This window comes from Styela clava, chromosome 10 (genome assembly GCF_964204865.1).
Source record: "Styela clava chromosome 10, kaStyClav1.hap1.2, whole genome shotgun sequence".
Classification (NCBI taxonomy): domain Eukaryota; kingdom Metazoa; phylum Chordata; class Ascidiacea; order Stolidobranchia; family Styelidae; genus Styela; species Styela clava.
In genome coordinates, this window is record NC_135259.1 from 6,936,619 (window position 1) to 6,959,524 (window position 22,906).

The following is a 22,906-nucleotide window of genomic DNA, read 5'->3' on the forward strand; positions in this document are numbered from 1 at the left end:
TTAGGAAAAATTTCAAAAGATGAAGTATATGAACAAATACTGCGGGTGTCACTTGGCTAGTCCCAGAATTCGTAATAGAACTAAATAGGAAAAATAAAATAATGCCCCAACCCTAACTTGGTACACACACTACGTTCCGGTGTCCGCCATCTTAGTTCACATACTACGGGATTACCAAAAATCGTTTTTTCAGTAATCATTTCTTAACCTACTCTAACCCCTTTGAAATCAAATATATAATTTCCATTACAAATTCTTCGCCTTCGCAATCGTCTCTAGATACTTACAATCACGCACTCTACAAATACGATTCGACGATAATAAAGTTCCAATCTATATAAACAATAAAGTCCATTTACCGTTCTACGTCGTTTTTAAACATTCGCGTCCAAACTGCCTCGCTTTGCTATGACGATGCGGTGGACAATGGTCCATTTGTGTTCTATACATTTTAAATAGGGATACCGTTATATTACAAAGAATAGTTGAAACAAAACAGTAATGTAATGAGCCAGTTTCCAGTAAATTGCTCAAGAATAGAATTGAATGGTGTTAAAAAAGCGTTAAGAATTAAAGTCTCACTGCAAATGCTGCAAAATAGCATTATAATATTTTTTTTTGTTTGGGGGGGGGGGGGGTGTTTAAATGACATTTCGATACTGTTAAAAGGCGCCAGTCGTTTAATGTTTTAAGTAGCATTTCATCTTAACTTCTGTTAATTTTGTGTTATTTTTTTAACATCCTGTATATCCATTACGATAATACCAAACAAGTAAAAGTATTAGTAATACTACTGCACGCACATACAAATATAATATGCACAACTGGAAGAAAATGAATGCGTGCTTGCAAATTGAGTTGAACGCGTATGGTACCTATGGTAACTAGGCGTGAAAGAGAAGATTCTGGAACTGAGGGTACTCCCGAAGTAAGTGAACCAAGGTGGCGGACACCGGAACGTAGTATGCGTACCAGGTTAGGGTTAGACATAATTCAGGTACAAATACTACGGAAGTCCCTTGGCTAGTCCCCGAACTCGTAATAGAACTAAACAAGGAAAATTAGGGTAAAGTTATGGCCTGACCCTAACCTGGTACACATACTACGTTTCGGTGTCCGCCATCTTGGTTCACATAAGAGAGTACCAAACTGAGTGTGTCGAAAGTCAAGTATGATGAATTAGATTTCTATGTATGTTAAGAGTTTAATTCAGACATGGGCAAAGTACGGTCCGCCGCCGAATCCAACCCATTGGGTAATTCAATCTTGCCCGCCTGATGCTGCCACAACAAAACTGAAATCAAATTTTGATGTTTTTATTTAAAAATAGCTCAAGGAATTTGTTGAGACTGCGGTTAAATTTAGTTTTGGCACGAAGCATATTGTTTTCTACCTTTGCTTTGTAACACTGTAAATATTGTTATTTTGAGTTATTAATTCCTAAAATAGTTACGAATAGTTAATTCAGGTATTTGTATTTTGATAAAGAACCAAGTTTTTGTCGAATGTCGATTAGTATTCGTAGAGTAAGTGATTGTAATTATCAAGAGACGAAGGCGAAGAATAAGAATTCATATTGGAAGTTAATATTATTACCCAATTATTTTATTTGCATTTCAATAAATAAACAAGTTTTAAACGTAATGTTTTTTGACGTTACGTACTTAGGAATCATTTTGCTATATTATTATTGTTGTTAAATTTGCGAGGAATTATTTATTTGGTTACAACGGGTTTAATGTTTGAGTAACTTTTTATTTTTCATGACCTAAAGGAATAGATTAAGACCCAAAATTAGTTTTATTGGTATTGTATTGGTAATTAAATAAGTAACTAATTTTATAACTGGTAACCTATCTTTTGGCCTCCTGGTATTTAAAAAAACAAGTATGGCGATTTTGCTTGGGATTGGGTTGAACACTAAATATTTGATTAAAAAAGGTTAATTTTTGTTTGTGATTCGCTAGACTTAAGCAAACACAAAATGGCGCTCAAGATGTGTGTGCACCAATATGGAGATAACACATTTTGTTCGCCCATTTTACATCAAGTTGTGTGAAGGGACTGAAACCTATGTATATTCCCTTGGCTAACACAGACAGTCTCCAAACTCGTAATAGAACTAAAATAGGGAAAATCGGAATAAATTATGAGTCTACGGGAGTACCCACAAAATGGCTAAAACGTAGTTAAAAGGTATTATTAATTAATTTATTTGAACGAATTTAATAAAAAAAATTCAAGTGATCTTTTAATTTTTTTTGACGTTACGTACGTAAGAATCGTTTGCTAAGTTCTCGTTGTTGATGTTGTAGGGTTTGCGAGAAATCATTATTGCAAAAAAACGGTGTCGTGAGACAAAGACACTTTTGTTTGGAATTGGTTTAAAAGCATAATAATTTTTGAGTAACATTTGTTAAAACTTAGTAAATAGAATAAGAAAAATAGATATCGATTGTTGGTAATTAATTTAGTAACTGGTAACTTTTTTCCTCCTTGTATTTTATTACGACGCTTATTTACGAAAAGGCCCTGCACAATTGGCCACACAGATCAAATAATAAGCAATGTTTCAAAAAAAAAAAGTTTTCCGAAATTTTAAAATAAGCTTGAATCACTTAAGATAGGTATCTTTACTCTTGCTCCAGATCCTTGCATTATATGCATATCGGATCCATCGGCACAAAAGCATAGAAGAAGGATAAGTAGTAAGTCTCGCAGAAACCCAATCATTAGCTTTACCAATTATAGTTCTAATTATAAAGTCGTATTTTAGCCACGAAGTGTACATTTAGATAGTTTTGTCAAATTCTTGTTTTGTTGTTGTCGACAAAAAAAATCTGTAAAGGAATTATCAATTTCAAATTTTCAGTTCTTATGCATTTTAACTTAAATAAAATGGAACACTTTTTTTATTCTGTATTTCTTGTCCGGCGATCTCTTTAGCAAACTCGGTGTTTACAAACACCGGCATTGATTCGCGATCTTCATCTTCATATAAATAAGTCCTGCACTTTTTTTTAATATTCCCATTGTTATTACACTGTTTTGTTATTCAATTTTAAGGTGAATCCTTTATTATCATGTATTGTTCTTTTCTGCGAACTCGGTAATCTGATGATCCGGTATCGATGCCATATATTTAAGCATTTCTTTTCTAAGAAAAATATTTTTATTGCTATTAAAGATATATCATTACAGAGCTTTATTTAATTTCTAATTTGTTTCGACAAACCTGAATCAGCAAAATGCGAAAATTGTTTTGTTTTCTCTTATTGTAGCAACAATATGGCACCAAGGTAAGTGCAAATCTTTCAGTTTTATAAATTTTTTTGACCATGATAAGATACTGAAAAAATGTAATTTTCCCACTTATTACGTTCGTTTGAGCTTGCTTTCCCTGTACGCTTCTATCGTTAAGGCTGGGAAGCTGGGCATTTTTGAATGCCTGTGATTTTAGAATCGAATACATTTTTCGAATCAAATCGAATCTCGAATACTGAAAGATATTTGATTGCGTGTCCGGGAAATTTGCCGTAGGAAATCTCGCCGCATAGGTAAAATCGCAGGAGCATTTTGCTGTAAAACAAGTATTTGTGATTAAAGGGAGTAAACTCGCGATGTTTTGATCACTTTTGGGTTTTCTCCGACTGCGCGAGACGTCCTCAAAAGTGAGGTATTTAAACTGTGCAAAATCCAAACTGCGAGCTCCGCATTGCACTAGCTAAATATTCATTTAGGATTGAACAGTAACAGAAATATAATTTTCATGCGTAGTGAGTAAGGAAAAAAGTGATCCAAAAGGAGGAATTTGTTGAAAAGCGTCCCGAGCCACTGGTTAGTGTATAGTTCTAGAATGCTTTAAAAACGAATCGTGCCGTCGTTTCGCTATATTCTGCGTAGGTCCAGTGGTGGACTCCTCGAAGTTGCAGAATGGCTAAAGTGACCTCTGGTCATTCACGGCTTCAACCAAGCACATACATTAGTGATTATTAACTGACCAGCTATTACCATTCCCGACCAGGACTGGTAAAGCACACAAGAAACTGTGGTTTGCCATATGATTAAGTCGTCCTGTTGGTTTTCATCTCCAGTGGAATAATTATAAAAATCTTACATAATCGTAACATATATGAAGTCGGTTTAATTACTCTGCACATAATTATTATGATATCAATACACATACTACTTTTAAATAGGATTTAAACCATATGCCATGTCTATTATTTGAGTACGCGACGGCAATTCGTTTTCCTTCCATAATACAGTCCCCATCATTTCGCGTAAAAGCTTGTTTCTTTCGAGTGATTGAGTGATTGTGTTGATTTTGAAGGTGGTAGGAAATATAACAGTTGAATGACTTCGCGGCTGAGAACCAACATATGATATTTTTCTGAAATAAAATTTTAATGTTTACTTACTACTCATAAAAAGAATGGTCGGCGAGAGTTCTGTTGGCAATAAAAATTTCCTCCGGACGTTTGAAACATGAATGTACATTCATAGTCTGCGCACAGGATACAATATCATAAACAATACTGCAATTGCTGATTAAAACAGACATACCAGAGTATATTACATTTCAAATTCGCTAATTGAGACAAGGGATACATCTTTAAATATGTCTTCATTCAGATCTATTTTAATTTTGTTCATGGCATTGTATTTCATTTTGCTGAGTGAGGCTTACGTCATCAGTCGTCAAGAACCATTGGATCCATGGCCGGAAGAGATGGTCCGAACGATGTATGGAAGCCAATACTATCCAGTATATGACGAAGACAGTAAGTGTGTTCCTAACAGGACATGGCAACACGATTTTTTATGACATATCACGCCCTTGTCTGGTTCGTCTGCGCTATAATAACAAATAGCAACCGGAATGGTTTGTTTTTGTGCACGAAGTGGAAGAAGTTTATAGCTTAAACTGAGGCAAACCGAAATTATAGATGGTTTGTTATTCAAATAATGTATCTGAAATAGTAATGAAATGGTACTTTCATTTTCAATATGCAATCGCTCGGCGTTTAGGCAATTTGATTACCAACCATTGATGTAGGTAAGAGAGTCGTTCGCCTACAAATCTATCTCCATTGTGTTAGAAAATTTAGCTCAGTCAATAAGGGTGTTGTAAATGTTTTTATAGCACTGTTGGAATTTTTGCCAATAAATGTTTTCTTCACAGTTGATGCTGCCACCGAGAATGACATAGAACTTCCAGGACGGACGTACTAATTGCACAGTATGAAGGCAACAACGAGCCCTTATTTTCTCTTGCAAATCATCTCCTATTACGATGATGTTCAATGTCATTATTAATTCAATTCATCAATAAATTGGTATTACTGATTACATGTGTGTGCGAATTGCTTTAATCAACCTGAATTTGCTGCAAAAATTGCTGATAAGTTGTTTCACAATATTCTGCGAACAAGTCACTGGTAGATTCTAGTTAGAAATCCATTCACCTATTCTAAGAAGTATACTAGCGCCAAATTAGATGATAAGGAAGAGACGCTAGGCCAGGGGTGAGAAACATTTTTCGGTTTGCGTGTCAAAATCGGTTAAATTCATTAACAAAATTCTCCCGTGTGCAAAGCGAAATTTGTGAAAACATACTACTGTACCGACATTTTAGAAGTATATATATGGGAAGAGCCTTGAAGAAATGATGAAAATTCTTCCGAACAGTGAAAACTTAAGTCAGACAAGATTTGATTACTATTTGTTTGCTCTATCGACTACTCCTGCTGCTGCATTGCTGTTAAGAGGGCTTTTATAATTGTGTATATTTTATAATCTTCTAAATATATATCTACTACTAGTTTTCAGTCAGGCTACTGCTATTACGAGATCTAATGAAGTTAATAACAGAGAACACGAGCAAGTTCATAAAATTATTATACTCTGGTTTTGCGCATTCTACAACTGATCTATTCTTTTTTTCTTAACGGTTTTATTGTTTATGTTATTGAAACAGATAATGCATAAAGATTAAAAAAAAGTCTTTCTCATTCACACCAAATCTTTAGGTACAGTATTTTTTGAATATTCTGACATCGCCAATTAAACGACGTTTTTATCTGATGGTCCTGACGTTGTAGAATTTGTAAGGGTAAAAAAGAAACGTACATGAGGAGAAAGAAACATGAGGTAGGCCAATAACACAGAAGTAATTAAAATTTAATACATTATCAATTTATATATATATATGCCAATAAGTTAGCAAGCAACCCTAATTATATGCGCTCTCAAATTTTGTAAATCAGGCAGAAATGAAGAAAAAGGGTACCACAGACGAACTATATTACGTAAGAATTTAGCCAAATAAATATGACGTTGGTCTGAAGAAAAATCGATGAAGGTCGAAAACTCACATATAATTGTTACGTCATGACATATTTTTTTGTAGCTTTGTGTCATAAAAGGACAAAAATAGTTTAATTAATTAACGTATTGTCAAAAACGAAAATGAAGAAACGAACGCCGAGTTTCATCCGTCAATACCGGGATTTGAAACGTGCCAGGGGTTACCCGCGACTGCCCTAGGCTAGGTCATTTGTGAGGATCCTCCTTATCAATGACGTCAAAAGAATGGGCGAATCTCATATAACCTCATATTAAGCTTTTGCGGTTATGACAAATGTATCTGGCGTATTAATAACCTTTCAAGTTGCGTGAATCAGGATATTTTAGTTACAGGCCAGATACGTATGATATAATCACACGCATAGATTGGATAGTAAGTTGAATTTAATAAAATAACACTTGTAAGAAACTCAAGGCACCAGAAAACCCGACGTCCTAATATCCCATACCACAACCAGGTTTTGTCCGTGGGATATATTTTTCTGTTTCATCCCATGGAAATTCATGCTTGTCCCATCCCATGAGAATTAAGTTTCCCATGGACCGGCATGACGAAAAACTTCTTCGATGAAAAAAAGATCTGAAAATAGCAAAAAATATATATATTAATTCTTTGTTTGGTTGTTGCTCAGATAAAATTGCATAGGCATAGGTTACAGTTCAGTTGAAAAGTTTCGAGAATTTGATATAAAGGATTTCAAGGATTAAACGTTATATTCCAACAACATCGGATACGTTATTAAAAACATGTTAAATCTGAAATAACGATTCTAATTTCAAAAGAAAGAAAGTTTATTATATTTACCACCATCGCCTTTTTTTATTCAATTATCCCAGTGGCACGCAACCTCAACTCTTGCGTTAGGTATAATTCAGATTTGACGATCTTTGAGATACATGATCTCGAATAACTTTATTATGGTTACCTGATTCTAAGATTTTGAAATACAGGCCTTATCGAGTACTTGCTTGACTGGAAATCAACTTGGTTAGCAATGGTAAATTGTTTGCGATTTTCAATCGTGTACACTGTACATGATCAAAACTATTAGACTTTCCCGGAAAAAAATACATTTTTAATAACGTATAGGTAACGCGCAACATTTTCCGATAACAAGAAGTGGAAAGGGTGATGAACTCATCGTGTAAATATAAATGGGAAACATGCAATTTCGATTTACATTTTGATTTGGTGAAACAGACTGCACTAACCATGACTAATAAATCAAAATTTGTCTTGTTGGCTTTTCTATTAACAATGTGTATGGCAATGACCAACGCCAGACCCAAGTCAAGCAAATCGGGAGGCTTGGTGGAAGCTGTTGCCGACCCTCTGTTGGATACATTAGCTCAAGGTAAAATGTTCAATAACAATATATTTATTATGTTTTAGTTTATACCGTCATGAATGTGACCGAACGTATCAACCAACGATTTACAAAATCTTTGTTCGATTCCCTATGTTGCGAAAATACATATATATATATGAATAATGAGAAAATTCTTTTTTACTAATCTACGCAGGTGACAACAATTAGGGTTGCCTTACCTTCAGAGATTTATATTTCTTTTACGACGAAAATTGTATAGTTGATGACATTTGGATCTAGTGGAGCATCAGATTTCATGAAGCTAGGGCATGCAAATCGACAATTTGTCTACGTAAAATGCAAGACTTGACTAGAAAGTGACGAAATATATATTCTAATAAATTTGTAATATGCTCAAATCATCGAGTCAACGTTTCATATATATTAATATCTCATTAGTGACAATTCTAACCATCTATATTTTTGTATCAATCATTTACGATTTATGCAATGTGTGCTTTATAACAGATGTGAAAGAAACAGTTCAAGGAAGCATAAAAGGAGCAAAAAAGGCCATTCAAAGCGTCGGAAAAAACTTATTCCACTGATAACAAATGGTATCGACTGTTACGATGATTGTTATCAAATTAACATAATATATATATATATATATATACAATAAATTATAATTAATCAAATACTATATATTGAAAATATTCTATAATGAATATCTTGCAAATATTGATATAGGATTTAGCTCTAATCAATGACTAAAAAGATCCGGTCAGCAAGTAGATGCCAGTTGGCTTGTGTTTAAGTTCAGATTAATATAAAAATCTTGCTTGCTATTTTGCAGCAATATTAGCGTTCCGTGTATTCGAACTTTTGTGAATCCAATTGTCAATCTATACCTCCACTAGATTGTCGCTCGTGATTGACGATTCAGGTCAAGTAAGCCTACTATATTTTATCATATTACACACTTTCGTGAACAAGCAATACAATATTATATTGAGTTGGAATAGTGCAAATGAAGAAAAAAGTATTGACAATTGACTAAAGTAAACTCATGTTCAATGATTCAAAGCAAAATTGAGAGAAAGAATAAGAAATGATCTCACGAAAAAACTCCCAATTTTTGCCAAAAATCACTGATCTAACAATACTGCAAATGTCAATGATCACTCTAGCTCTTAGCAGGCGAACTCGGGGATATCACGGCGGATTTATGTCAACGCTGTTGATCGAGTATTCAGGCATAGAATCAAGTTTTAAAATGTATCAAGGTACTCCTGTCACTGCTGGTTAGAGTACAATTATGATTAATGTCTTAGAAATAATATGAACATATATAATTACTTTCAAGTTCTTAACCACGAATGGAAGATTATTACCCAGGCGTTTGCTTAGAATTGTAAATTATAATTTATGGTAGTCATACTTTTTAACTCGATGACAAACGTATCACATAGCCAAAACCATCCCACACAACAGAATGAATATAATTTATATATTTTTTTATTTGATGCCGCTTGCACATTTTTCAAACGAGACCCTTTTAAGCAAAAATACACATTTGATATCACTGTTATTGATGTGTTTAACATATACGCCACATTTCACAAAAAACTATTACAATATTAAAATAATGAATGTATGTATTTAGAGATATGTTAAAGCGCTCACCACCAGGCGAACACACAGTCTGACATCAAGGGGTCGCGCATTTTTAATCTCTCTACACCAGAGGTAGGCAATTACTTTTCTTAGTGGGCCAGTTATGGATAATAGACTTGGTTATTGGGCCGAAGTCTCAAAACTCAATATGAAACTAAATATATATCGTCACACTGATAACCGAATTGCGTAAGTCATTTTTAGCAGTTTTGAGAAAAACGTAAAAAACTTCCTAATGATATTGTTATGCCATTGAAAGTCAATAATTTGCCATGGTTCAATTTTTTGATCGTAGCCGGATTTAAGTTAATTTGTATGACGCAGTTAAGTGACGTCATAATGGCGCACTGTGACTTACGCAGAAATGTGTCTATGACTTGGGGACATACGCAATTTTGCAACTATACTATATGCACTAGAGATGTACCGATACCACTTTTGTCGCCGATACCGATACCGATCCGATACCAGCCAAAAACGCCGATACCGATACCGATACGCCGATACTACAAAAAGGCCGATATTACCGATATTCCGATACCGATACTATGTAATTATTACTTAATTAGGTATGCTGTGTAGGGCAGACGGGTTAAAACAATGGTCTTTAAGCGTTGTTCATAGTACACATTATTTCAGATCGAAAAAAAATATATATATATCACATAATATGAAATTAAGGTTTGGTATCCATATGCTGTAACTGATTAAGATACATTGTACAGCAACGCTAGTAGTCTCGGTGTTCAATTAGAAAACTCATAAGCCGGGATGTCCAATTTGAATTTAATGTTAATATCGCGAGCTTCGAATATCGTTATTCGTGTTTAAGAGAATATCGAATATCACCCACACATTCTAGCGCCGCCGTCCTACGTTCAAATTAAAAGCATTTTACAAATATTTAATTTAGTGGCTAATCGTAATCGTCGACCCAATAAGTCAAAGCCAACATGAAAGAATATCAATCAGCACCGACAAAAAGAAGGCCCACCGATAACCGTTGAGGATGTTTTTTTACTTCACTATTTTATAATATTTTACAATTGCTATCATATATTTTGAGACAGTCTAGGGCTAGGCGGTCCAGTCAATATATCTATAAAGAAATCGTGTAGTTAAGCAGAATTAAAATTAATACCTGTGTAGTGGGATAATTCTGTCGGAATTTAGTTTATCGATGTCGACGGACTAAATGACACTCGTACTTGACGACAAACAGTCAGAATTTATACCCGTGCCAAAAGTCCATGTGCCGTTAATAAGGAAGGACCCCAATTCCACTGTATGATTTAAAACTGGGCGCCTAGTTGCTTTTTGTTATGTGCTGTGTTGATATATTTCTTCATAAAAACTATGTAATATTAAAATTGTCAATATAAAAATTTGACAGCGAAAATAGCCAAATTAGTTGAGCTAGTTTAGCTGATAAATAGCTAAAAACACGTGAATCCTATTCTCTCGCAGGGGTGGGGACATGTATGGCTCATAGCTCACGATCTCTCCAGACAAAAATAAATCAAAAAGTAGTATTCCAACTTATCTTTTAAAACATTCTGGACCATATCAAAAAGGTAAATATATCGGTAATATCGGCCTTAATCTAACCGAAACCGATACATGGCCGATACCGAAAAAATGGCCGATATTGCCGATACCGATACCCGATACCGATACATCGGTACATCTCTAATATGCACCAGTCCTGAAAACTAAACATTTCAAAAACGAATGTAATTCTTAGTATCTACAATGTCTAATCCCCAAAATAGCTAATCAGTTTCAATTACATTATTTTTTATGTTTAAAATATATATTTCATTAATATAACACGTTCTGCACACCCACCGAAATAAGACTAAGATTAAATATAAAGAATAAAACAGCAATGCACCCAATATAAAAGCCAACCAAAGTGAATTGAACTCGGACAGTGAATATCACAAGTGCACGTCTTCCTATACTGTAGTATAAATTCAAATTAATACGCGCTAAGCTAGAATCTGAGATGCAAAAACTCGAAAATCCTTAGCCGATGTTATTTTGCCTTTGTGACGTCACAATAGTCCTGTGGTACCAATGATAATTCATTATGACGAAACAATTGCACAAATGTGCATGTCATACTAAATCTCCATTTTTATGGGTTTCGGAATTCTTAAAATAAAATCTGAGTTAACAGACAGGTGCGCAGCATTACATAAATACCTATTTTATAAAAAACTCAAAATCGCCAAAAATGACTTACGCAATTCGGTTATTAGCGTGACGATATATAAAAAAAAAAGTTTAATAACAAATAACTAGCGTCGATAACAATCGCCCCGACTAGGGCTGGGAATTTTAGGGAAAACACTTTGACCGTTAACCGGGTAAAATTAACCGGTTAACCGCCGCGTGACGTTTGACGTAATAATTATAACTTCAGCTTGTTACGTCACAATGGTTATTAAGCAATTTCACATGTTCATATCCCGGTATCGCTCAAAATTATTCACGAATCGAGATAGTTTTATGATTCCTATGCCGCAAAAAATAGGCAGCGTGGTTCGGGCATGTGGAAATATTTTAGAAAACCCGATTCCGTTGTTAAACGTCATTTATGTGACAAATTTTGAGTGTTCGATGTGCAAATTCTACTTCGAGATATATATCATAAAGAAAAACGGCATCAACTGCACACTTATTGTATGACATTGAATATCCGATTCTACAATGAAATCGTGAACAATATATTTTGAAATCGACCGAAAACTGATTCTGAATTCATCATTGTAAATTTTCATTATTAGCAACCTTGGTGCTTACATTATTTTTTACATTTATTGATTCCTTACCCACACAGTAATATTTTTTTGAATTAAACGCCGCAAAAGATAAATTTGCGATGACGTAACCATATTTGACGAAATTGTACGGTATAAAGATGATTTGTACCTGAGATGTCAGACGGTTAAAATAAATCATAACCGTCAACCATATGAAATCGGTTAACCGGTTAACCATTCCCAGCCGACTACACGTTTCACTGATGCAAAGCAATGCAGGAAATGCATAAAGTAACACTAGAATATTGGCAAGTGACGTGAGTACAGACAGAATGATTGGATTTGAGTACTGAAATTGCTGTACCGGAAAGAACATGTGTAGCAGCTTCCACGCCGCACGAAAAAAGTCCTTGAAGGTAGCTCTCTAACAATGCGCTGACATATCAGCCGCTTCTTGGTAGAGACGCCATAGTTTTAAATGACATAAATAATTTAGATGGGTGAGCTTGAGATGTATGTAGCTCGTTTTGCACGTTATATTAACGTGAAGATAATATGTGGCGAATTAGGTTCCTTATATTTGCCGACGCCACGATTCGTTATTTTTATCGATATTTTCAACGTAAATTTGTATTCATAAAAATTAGTCGTAATTTCAGCAAGCAAAAGTGGACCGGATCCAGCCCGCGGGCCATAATTTGCCCACTCCTGCTCTACACAGATATATTTCACGACACCGAATTGATTTTTTATTACGTAGGAATAAGTCTTTAACAGCAATTACTTTGTTTCCATCGTGCCACATGATATCTTAAAAACAAAGGATGTGTTATATTGGATCTGTTCATTGTTGTCAACAGGCTATTCGAAGCGTATTCATCAAAACATTCAGTACCCACGGACTGGTATTTTGTGTCCGTGCGTAATGGCAGCTGAAAAATTGAAAGACGACGAATTGGTTGTTTTTCGAGAAGCGTTTGGAAAGTTTGATCCTGAGGAAAGTAATCATGTAGCCACTGAAAATATAGGAAACGTTTTAAGGGCAGCAGGGCAAGCTCCGACCGAAGCCCAATTAGAGGAATATAAAAAGGTACATGCCATATATATATTGATCGTTGTATCGTTGAAATCATCCCTAATTAAGTTGAGCTGCGATAAAAAGCAAAATAGACACAAAGCGGTTGTGCCAACATTTTTTTTTAATATCATATACCTTGGGAGAAGCCATAAAAAGCTTTTCTTCTTTTCTCGTAGCATATTTAATAGTTCTGCAATAAAGTGGTACGGTTGCTGGATTTACTTTCAAATAGCAATTTTACTTTGATGATAAATTAATGCAATTGGTCTTGCATCTTTTCAAATGGAATTCAACCAGATTATTATACTCATAAAAATATGGACTCATATTCCAAATTTGACTATACGTGCTAGATTTAGACTAGGATCTGAATCAAAATTTTGAATTGGGCCATACTGACTAATGTTATCAGCAGGTGTCAAATATTTCAACAGCAGTACCAAAATTATATTGTCGGTATATTTCTATACTAAAGACGGGTCAGAGCCAAACTTAATTTTGAATGGAATCGGGAGCTGGTGCTACCTTGGAATTTTCTTGTCAAAACGGCGATTGAGATGAAGTTAAACATATGTTTGTAGATATGTTTCATTGTTTCACATTAAAAACCGATTGAAATTATCTCTGATTTCATTTCTTGCTGGAATAACAGCCACTGAGAGGAAAGGGCTTCTATTTTAAAAATATACGGAACCCTCTTGGTATCGCCATTGTCTACCCATATTTTATTACACTCTGGATAAAATAATGAGCTTTCGGTTTCAGGTCAAACATTTAATCAATACTGCAAATTGTTAACTGTTAATATTTCAGGAGTTGGACTCAAAGGACAGCGGAGAAGTTGAGTTTCAAGCTCTTGCGGACCTATTTGCTAAAATAATGAAATCGAGTCTTGATATGGATGATGAGTTGAACGCCGCGTTCAGGTAAATAGAGTTAAACACTTGAATATAACAACAATTTTTTAGCGTATACCTATACCTATGAAAAAAAAAAACCAATTGTTCCCTTTCTCCGTCACCAACACAGGGTTCTGGATAAAGATTTAGACGGAGTAATCAGTGCATCGGAAATACGTGAATATCTCACAACACTCGGTGATACATTATCTCATGAAGAAATCGATGAATTTATCAAAGATGGAGATACAAGCGGAGAGGGAAAAATTAATTATACGGAATATTGTTTTGCTCTTTTAAATGACAATTTATGAAACTTTTGGTCTTTTGATGTTGTATATATCATCTCGCAGTACTCTACAAGCTATATCATATAAAAAGTCAAGCTAACGAAAGTAAAGTAAACGATATATTATATATGAAAAAGCAATCATCAAAAAATTAATTATGCAGAAATTTAAAGTGATTAGGAAAATGCTGGGGAATATAGATCAACCAATCTCAAAGGCATTAGTTAATTAGCCTGACAGGTTCAGGAGGGCAAAAATTCGAACTTAAGTAGGTGCTTTTAACTAATTCAAAATATATGGTTAGGAAACAAACATACCACACATATATGACTTGATTATCGTTATATGACTTATTTAACGTATTATGATTGACTTGTAAAACCTCATACATTCATACATTTCAAATTGCTGAAGTCTCCAAAATACCATCGCATTCAATAAAGACGAATTATGGTAAGTTATATCATATCTGCGCCTTCCTACGTCGACAAAAAGATGATGCAGTTGTTACGTTGGTATTTGCAGAGTTCTGTAGCTTGTTTAGGTATATATCAGCTCACCGATACCGTTTTGTAGCTCAGAAGCTAGTGTCAGGAGTTGCATCAGTAGTCCTACCTCCCCTATCAGTAACACGATACTGTAGTATGGTATACCGACTTTTCGTCTCGAGGACATTTACGATCATAAGAAGGTTTGAGTTATTGGACACATTAGTGGACCTATGAATCGTTTCAATATTATGTTGTTGTTGTTCTTGTTCTTTGACACGTTATGAAAAAGTCGCGTTTCTCTTTGATTACTGGACCAAATTTACAGTAGCTAAAGATTTTTGTCCCAGAATGCTATCACTTGTATTTTTTATTGTTGAGCACGGAGTGGACCTATGGATTGTTTTACTTTTTTTTGGATGTCTAGTGGAAAACCTAAAAACTCACTTTCATGCTGGCACTCTTCTTCTTGTTCTCGTACTGATCACGTGCTCATCGAACGCCGGTGGTGTGTAACGAAATTCCTGCTTCTCCCTGATTAACGTGTCCATATATTTGGGCATTGCTCTCTTGTGATTTTGATTTACATTCGCCTTGGCCCTTCGGGAGTTGTTTAAAAATATTCTCACCCCGCGGACTTTTCTTATCACAAGACGGTTTGAGTTACGGTATGATTTTGTTTTACATTCGACTTGAGAGTTGTTAAAAAATAATATATACATCTATGTGGATTTATAGGACATTTGGGCATGGTTAGGGGGTTAAAGGATTAGGCATGTATCGGAGCCCTGGGCTGTCGGTATATGTCTGAACTGTGGATAATGAATATCCCTAAATAAATATTTGTTTATTTATGTATTATTATTTTGAAACGACATCCAGGGCGATCGAAAATTATATTTTATGATATCGTCATATGCCAGCTGCAACCTAGTGCAGAAGGAGCGAAAAATCAGAAAACCCCGTAGTACCGTATTTGTTTGCATTCAAGTCGCCAGTAGTGCTGTAGGCCGCGAGAAGAGGCCGTTCATCTTTCAGTTTCGTAGCGCACTTAAGGGAACAACTTGGAATAATTTCAATATGTTCCTTAGAAATTTAGAAACAAATAATACCTTGTTTTCATTTCCAAAACTTGCACGTTTTACGAAAAAGACGCTTTTAATACAAGAAATATGTGCTGCCATCTGTCCTTTACTCTCTGCTATTCCGGCAACATTGGCCGCGGATATTTATGAAGACGATAGTTGACATAGACGATCTTGATTTCATTTCCCGTTGTGGCTGTTTTTTTTCGTATTAAAGTGATAAAAACCCTGCAAAGTCATTGCGTGAATCCCGAATGCTACTATGAATTCAAATTATGATTAAATAAGTCGGCAATAATAGCAATTCAAATAGTCAAATAATAATTCCACTTAGTCTGACTGACTCAAACTGTAATCGTAAATGTTTTTTTTTTCAAAATTAGTATTAAATAAAATGGAATAATCATACCCTATTTGTGGTAATATCTATATGTGAATATCAAAGCCATCAAATCTCGGGATTTTTAGGAAATAATTGTGGAATCGGGATTGAAAAAAAAACAGTCCAAACTTCGGAATCGGAATTTCTCGGGGTCACTACCTCATTTTAGATATGTTTACCCAAAAATATATACTACTACAATACAGTTATTGCGGCGCATTTGGCAACTCGTCACGATGTGTTCCGTGGTTGAAGAAGTTTGGGAAAAAAAAAACACAGATTCAGATGTATAAATTGAATTCATTCCGGCTTACGATGAGTTGTCGTCGAAAATTTTCAGAAGTATAGCGTTGAATCGCAACATGTTGTCAGACGTGGTATCGCAGAAGAGGTCCTTCGATGTCGAGAGCAAGACAAGATCTGTTTTTATAGAGTCTTTTAACAATTCTGTCGAACATACTTCAGCAGAAATAGTAGCTAATCGATTACAAGGCGCGGGCTTATGAAATACGCAAAGTGGATGCCTGGATAAGAGCAAATAAATTGACTGTAAATTATTCTAAATCGACCTATATGCTTTCTCACCAAAAAAATATAAGTAAAGCTTTCCATGTATCTTTTGGTGATAAAATGTTAATTGAAGTGTCATGCATGAAATATCTTGGGATAATTATTGACAACAAATTTAAATGGCATGCTCATACAGAATATCTATATAGCAAGTTATCAAGAGTGACGGGGATTATGTTCAAACTTAGACACTATTTGACATTGCATGCTTTGAAAATCATTTACTATTCATTATTTCATTCTTGTAATCTGTATGGTATCGTAACTTGGGGTTGTTGTAACAAAACCAGTCTTAACAAATTACAGCTAATCCAAAATAAAGCAATTCGAGCCATCTGCGGGGTGCCACGCTGGGCAAATTTGAGTAGTTACTACAAAATCCTTGGTATTCTTAAAATAAAAGATCTATATTTTTATGAAATGGGAAGGCTCATGTATCAAGCGGTAAATAGCACTGCCCCTCGCGTAATACAACAATATTTTGTTACAACAAAAAATGCACATACATATGGTACTCGTTCATCTCGAAAGGGAGGATTATTTGTACCACGATTTTCATCCTCGCGGGCCCAAACTCCATAAAGTATCAGGGTGTGAGAATTTGGAACGATATTAACGAAAACCTAAAGGATATTTCCAATTTTAATGTTTTTTCCAAGAAGTATTTCCAGTCTTTTCTGAATAAGTACTGATTCATAACTTTTCTAGTTGTACGTTTTTAATTTGTGTGATATAAAACTAAACGCTTTTTCTTGTCGCTTCTATTTTGAATTCGTCTCAATATGTGTCACATTACTCTTGTTGCTCAATTGTTAGTTACAACAAGTAAAAATTTTTTATAATTGGTATACTATAAAATGTAATCTGTCAACCTTTTTTATGCCAGGAGAGTTGTTTCGATTTAGTGACCGTATGGTCCTTCCAACCTCCTATCAATTCCGTTGTTAGTCGATTAATTCTTTTTTTACTTATCGAATGTTGTTTGTGTTTGATTTATTGGCTAATGACTGGATGATGAATAAACTTCTATCTATCTATCTTATGCCGGTATTTCCGGTTTTACTGTCTTGTACGCTCGGAAGCACTCCCAACACCGCCAGTTGTCTAACCCAGTTTTTCCCGAAGAATTCATATTTTTCAGCATGGTGAAAAAATAAATTACTGATTACGGTACTGCCATATATTTGAGTATAGCTTTCTTGTTTCTGCATATACCGGTATCTGTATATTGTTTATTTTTTTAATACAGATCTACGTTATTAGTACATAAATCTATATTTGGAAGAGTGGACTGTTATGAATTTGCCAGGCTGATTGCTTTCCAAGTCTTTTGAGTACCCGTTACCGGTGCCGGTACCTGGTATCTCTTTCTGTCTTCGCATGAGTGTGGGGCTTTCATGCTCTGGAATAAAATAACAAGATGTCAAAATTACCTGATATCAATGCAAAGATTGCTTATCTCACCAGGAAGGTACCTGGAAAACGTCCTAAATTAAAGATGAAGAGACCAATGTATTTGAAAGACTCCATAAAATCAGGCATGAAACGATCAACAGAATTAGGAAGTAGGTATGGCACCAAGAGGTAAAACTATGCAATTGCTGAGTTGGGGCATTGCGCTAAGCATTAGGAATACACTTGCCATTGCACTTCTGATTACCTTCCACAAGTTCGAATTTCATGTGGGTTGATAATATACGAGATGATTGCTGGTCTGGAGCTCTCGCAGTGTTGGGTGGTTCAAGTACGGTACCGCTGGTCCGTTACAGCTTACTATACCCAGATACCTGTCATTGGCTTGTAATGGATAAGAGGCTCTGATTCCAATGTGGTTAGGTTGTTTATATACGAATTTCTATCCTTGCTCATAAGTGACTTCTTGTACTACTAATGTTGATTGAAGGTTGATGATAATTCTCAGGTAAAAAGCGAGTTGCATTGCTGTGTTTACTCCTGGTCTTGTCAGCTTGTTATATCAGTATATGCTTCAGCTAATAATTTTTTTTTATTCAGCTGAAGGTTGCAGTAAAGAAATGGATTCGTTTTTGGTGTGTCTTGAAGAAAATAACTTTTTAGATGCAAATTGTACAGCTGAGCTAACTGCACTGATGGCATGTGATAAACAATTACAGGTTTGTTGTCATAAAATGTTAGGAGGCACATAATTTGGCAATATTGAAAACAGTTTAGCTGTGTCAGTAGAGGTTTCGCGAGACTAATTCCCAATCCTTCCTCAATTACTTTGTGCTATGTAATGCAACGATTCTGTAGCTGGAATAAACATGACCATACTATGCAATTCAAGGGTCCTGCTGCGCACTAACACAAATGTATTTCTGTATCGTTTCATCTGACCAAAATCAGACTTCCTCAGACAAGCAGTTTACAACAATAATCGGTGTTGTTTAATTTACAAAGTGTAACAACTTTTTGTATTGAAAAAAAAAACACTATAAATCTTATCAAATTTTCTTTCAAATGTTAAGGACCAAATTCTGTTTGAGTTCAACAGGAGGCTACTTGAGTGAAAAAATAAAAATTAAGCCTACACCCTACTTGTACTGATGTCTGGCTCTTAGAAAGTTGATAAAGTTAAAGTTTCATTTATTAAAAATTAGACTTTCTATAGCTATGGCTTTGTATACTGATAGCTAGCTGATTCATGAACAATGTGATTTTATGTGTATTCACAATTTAGATTTTAATTTTCTATTTCAATTTTTTAGGACATGAAAAGAGATCGTTTGGAACAATTAAAAAAGGGAGAAGAAGTTGATGGGAAAGTTAATACGTCAGTTATCAACAAAGAACTTAGGAAATATTCAAACCCCATAAATCAGGACAGTTTGAATATACAGAGGAACTTATTGAATACTTTACCCATTCTTGATCGCAAACCCTATCCATACAAAACTAAATCCTCTTCACAAGCAAAAAATGATAATGGTTTGAAAGTTTTTGAAAAATGAATTCTAAAATTTTGACATTATTCTCTACTTCGCGGGTTTGTATTCTCTTCTTTGAAAGGAATACAAGGTTAAGGCGGTTTTGTGTTGAAAGTGTTTGTTTAAAATAGATTGTTTGACTGTGTATTGAATTATCATTGACATATCAGATCTGTTAATCAGTTTTAATAAATTTCTTTGTGGACATGCATTTACAAATTCTGAATACAGGAAGAAAGTTGTTGTGGCGTATCTTTCTCTAAATTAAGTGAGATGTGCCTTGTTGAAAAATTCAAAGACCACTGATAACATGTAGATTTCTACATGCTAATATTTGCATTTCCTTCAAACTTTGTTGCCAGTACGTCCAATGCAAAATAACTCAAAACATAAGCTATCAATCATTTAAAACGTGCAGAAGAGGTTTCTTGCTATCGACTAGGTATAAAAAAAGTTTCGTTATTGACTAGGTCTTATTTTAAGAGGAGGGCTTATATTAAAATATTTTTTAAAATGCAGTCTAGGTCTTATTTTCGAGGAAACAAGGTATATGATCAGATTCTTAGGTTTAAAAAAAGCCAAAGTCGGCATGTACACACATAAAAAAGTTTCAGCTTAATTTATTTGGTAAAAGATATTTATATTTAGGGTAAAAAGCAACACGGTACCCTTTCTGTATATATTGAAACAAGATTATATCGACTCTGCCGTCGCATGCATGAAAGAGTAAAAATATTGTAATTCTGTGACTGGAGGGGACGAGGTAAATGTGCGGAATAGGCCTGAATTTAAAAAAAAACGTACCCTTAACTGCGATGTTGACTCTATGCAGAAGCAACTATACTTTCTAAATGTAATATTCAATTATCCGCAAAACCATAGAAGCCATTCGAATCATAAAGTCAATAGACGCATCCTCAAGAATCCGTTAAAAGTACGACGCCACAGTCCGTTTATTTGCAAGAAAGTTTATTTGCGATTTTTCAAAACTGTCCACAATTCCACACTAATTCATATGCAGTACTTCGGGAACAATTTATAATCAAGAAAATTTCATTTTTCCGAAAGTAATAGGGTCTTTATATATCAGATTTTATAGGCACGATTTTTATTATGTTCTGCAATTGTGATTTGTACTTGTCTGAGGTCTTGTTCAAAGCAAAGGTTTGAAACATCTTGTAATAAATATTATTAAAGTAGAATAATAAAAAATAAAACTAAAGTACTACAATTTTAGATCGAGAACCTCTGGATTCTTGCAAGGGTGTTCAAGAAACAAATTGCACATTCGAAACGATTATATATATAGCTACTAATATTTTTAATTAACAAATTTTCATTTTAAACAACGAAAACCAGAATTTTCGAAGTCAAAATATCCCCCAAGTTTGGAGTCGGTAAAAAGTACTAAGTCAATGGACCTTTCCCCGAGCATCAACCTCCTTGTTTACCTCCTGACATTGGCAAAACAGCAAGATGCAAAAAGTGACGTAACAATGCTCCCTTTCCGCATCCGCTTAGTTAGACAGACAAATTTTCAGGCGCGGTCGTAAACATTACCTCGTTTTCGCGTTTTTGAACTCTGTTCGTTAGTTTTCAATTGTGTTTCGGAAATATAAATCAGATAATTCAATGATCCCTCTGTCTACTTAGGAGTTTTAATTTAATTGCAGTTATAAAAAATTAGTGTACAAATAGCTGTGATAGACTGGGCTAAAATTCTTGAGGAGGGTTGGTAGCATAAAAGTCATATTGGGGATGGCAAAATAGGGATGGCGAAATACGGTCGAAAGGTGGCAGATTAGGGATGGCGAAATAGGGACGAAAAGACAAATTGGGGATGGCAAAATGCGGTCGAAGCGTGGCAGATTAGGGATGGCGAAATACGGTCGAATGGTGGCAGATTAGGGATGGCAAAATGCGGTCGAAGCGTGGTGGCAGATTAGGGATGGCAAAATGCGGTCGATGGCTGTCAGTTTTTGCCAAACCGGTCTGTCCTTGTAATTACCACCAAAACAATTGCCAGAGTAGCCTAATTTGAACCAGAAGAATGTTAAATCTCTTATTTTCTGTCTACTGCCATTCTCTACGCGGCCCATGCCGCCAAGGACTGGATTAGCATTAACAGATTAATGATGTAATGGGCCACATACCGGTACCGTACTCACTACGGTACGTACCGGTAGGTGGTACCGGTACCTATTACTGTATTACCGTATCCTGGCATATGCAGGTACATTCAGGCTACATGCTAAACTTAAGAACCTAAAAATGTTCGTACGGTACCGATGTACGGTAACACTGACACCATGCCCTTCACTTTCTCAAACGTCGCCATCCCTAGTCTGCTCCACAATTCGACCGCATTTTGCCATCCCTAATCTGCCACTACGCTTCGACCGCATTTTGCCATCCCTAATCTGCCACCACGCTTCGACCGCATTTTGCCATCCCTAATCTGCCACCATTCGACCGCATTTCGCCATCCCTAATCTGCCACGCTTCGACCGCATTTCGCCATCCCCAATTTGACTTTTCGTCCCTATTTCGCCATCCCTAATCTGCCACCTTTCGACCGTATTTCGCCATCCCTATTCTGCCATCCCCAATATGACTTTTATGCTACCACCACTATAGAAATTCTTTACCAGTACTTTTAAAAAACAGATTGTTGTATGCGATGAATCATAATGATGGTTTGAAACCAGAGGCGTAGCTTAGGGGGGGGGGGGGGGGGGGGGGGGGCAGTGGGGTACATATGCCCCCGGGCGCCAAGGTACAGGGGCGCCAAAATGGGGCTGGCAAAAATTTCACAACAAAGGTAAAAAACGGTCACAAGCAAGATCGCACCGGCGGCAGACATCTAATCTTAGTACATGGCAAACTGCACACTTGGTCAGACCACTTACGACTGCCGACGTCATCACGCACATAGCACGGTCAGATTTCCATCGTAATTACATGGCCAAAAAAATCTGGCCATAAAACAAAGCAAAATTTGATTTGGTAACGTTAGGTAACAAAATGCACCGGGTTAATTACGTG

The 22,906-nt window shown here is 35.4% G+C and overlaps 2 protein-coding genes and 1 long non-coding RNA gene across 3 annotated transcripts; all 3 read left to right on the forward strand.

Annotated features, from left to right (window-relative positions):
• The first annotated feature begins 4,647 nt into the window (after positions 1–4,647).
• LOC144428151 (uncharacterized) lies at positions 4,648–5,319 on the forward strand. The gene is made up of 2 exons (XR_013478143.1): positions 4,648–4,784; positions 5,186–5,319. It is a non-coding gene; the product is annotated as an uncharacterized LOC144428151 (long non-coding RNA).
• A 7,584-nt stretch (positions 5,320–12,903) lies between these two features.
• Positions 12,904–14,574, forward strand: LOC120337347 (neo-calmodulin-like). Its single transcript, XM_039405116.2, has 3 exons — positions 12,904–13,214; positions 14,016–14,128; positions 14,232–14,574. The coding sequence occupies exons 1-3, from the start codon at positions 13,050–13,052 to the stop codon at positions 14,413–14,415; spliced, it is 462 nt and encodes a 153-aa protein (XP_039261050.2). The 5' UTR covers positions 12,904–13,049; the 3' UTR covers positions 14,416–14,574.
• A 3,577-nt stretch (positions 14,575–18,151) lies between these two features.
• LOC120337343 (uncharacterized) lies at positions 18,152–20,104 on the forward strand. Its single transcript, XM_039405113.2, has 3 exons — positions 18,152–18,481; positions 18,930–19,048; positions 19,643–20,104. Exons 1-3 carry the CDS (start codon positions 18,337–18,339, stop codon positions 19,883–19,885), a joined length of 507 nt encoding a protein of 168 aa, XP_039261047.2. The 5' UTR covers positions 18,152–18,336; the 3' UTR covers positions 19,886–20,104.
• The last annotated feature ends 2,802 nt before the right edge of the window (positions 20,105–22,906 follow it).

What these genes read in the sequence shown, in the direction of transcription:
- LOC120337347 (XM_039405116.2), top strand. Translation starts at nt 13,050, where the DNA reads ATGGCAGCTGAAAAATTGAAAGACGACGAATTGGTTGTTTTTCGAGAA. An exon ending in AATTAGAGGAATATAAAAAG is followed by an intron (nt 13,215 to 14,015) that starts GTACATGCCATA and finishes TTAATATTTCAG; the next exon opens with GAGTTGGACTCAAAGGACAG. An exon ending in GAGTTGAACGCCGCGTTCAG is followed by an intron (nt 14,129 to 14,231) that starts GTAAATAGAGTT and finishes TCACCAACACAG; the next exon opens with GGTTCTGGATAAAGATTTAG.
- LOC120337343 (XM_039405113.2), top strand. Translation starts at nt 18,337, where the DNA reads ATGTCAAAATTACCTGATATCAATGCAAAGATTGCTTATCTCACCAGG. An exon ending in ACGATCAACAGAATTAGGAA is followed by an intron (nt 18,482 to 18,929) that starts GTAGGTATGGCA and finishes TTTTTTATTCAG; the next exon opens with CTGAAGGTTGCAGTAAAGAA. An exon ending in CATGTGATAAACAATTACAG is followed by an intron (nt 19,049 to 19,642) that starts GTTTGTTGTCAT and finishes TCAATTTTTTAG; the next exon opens with GACATGAAAAGAGATCGTTT.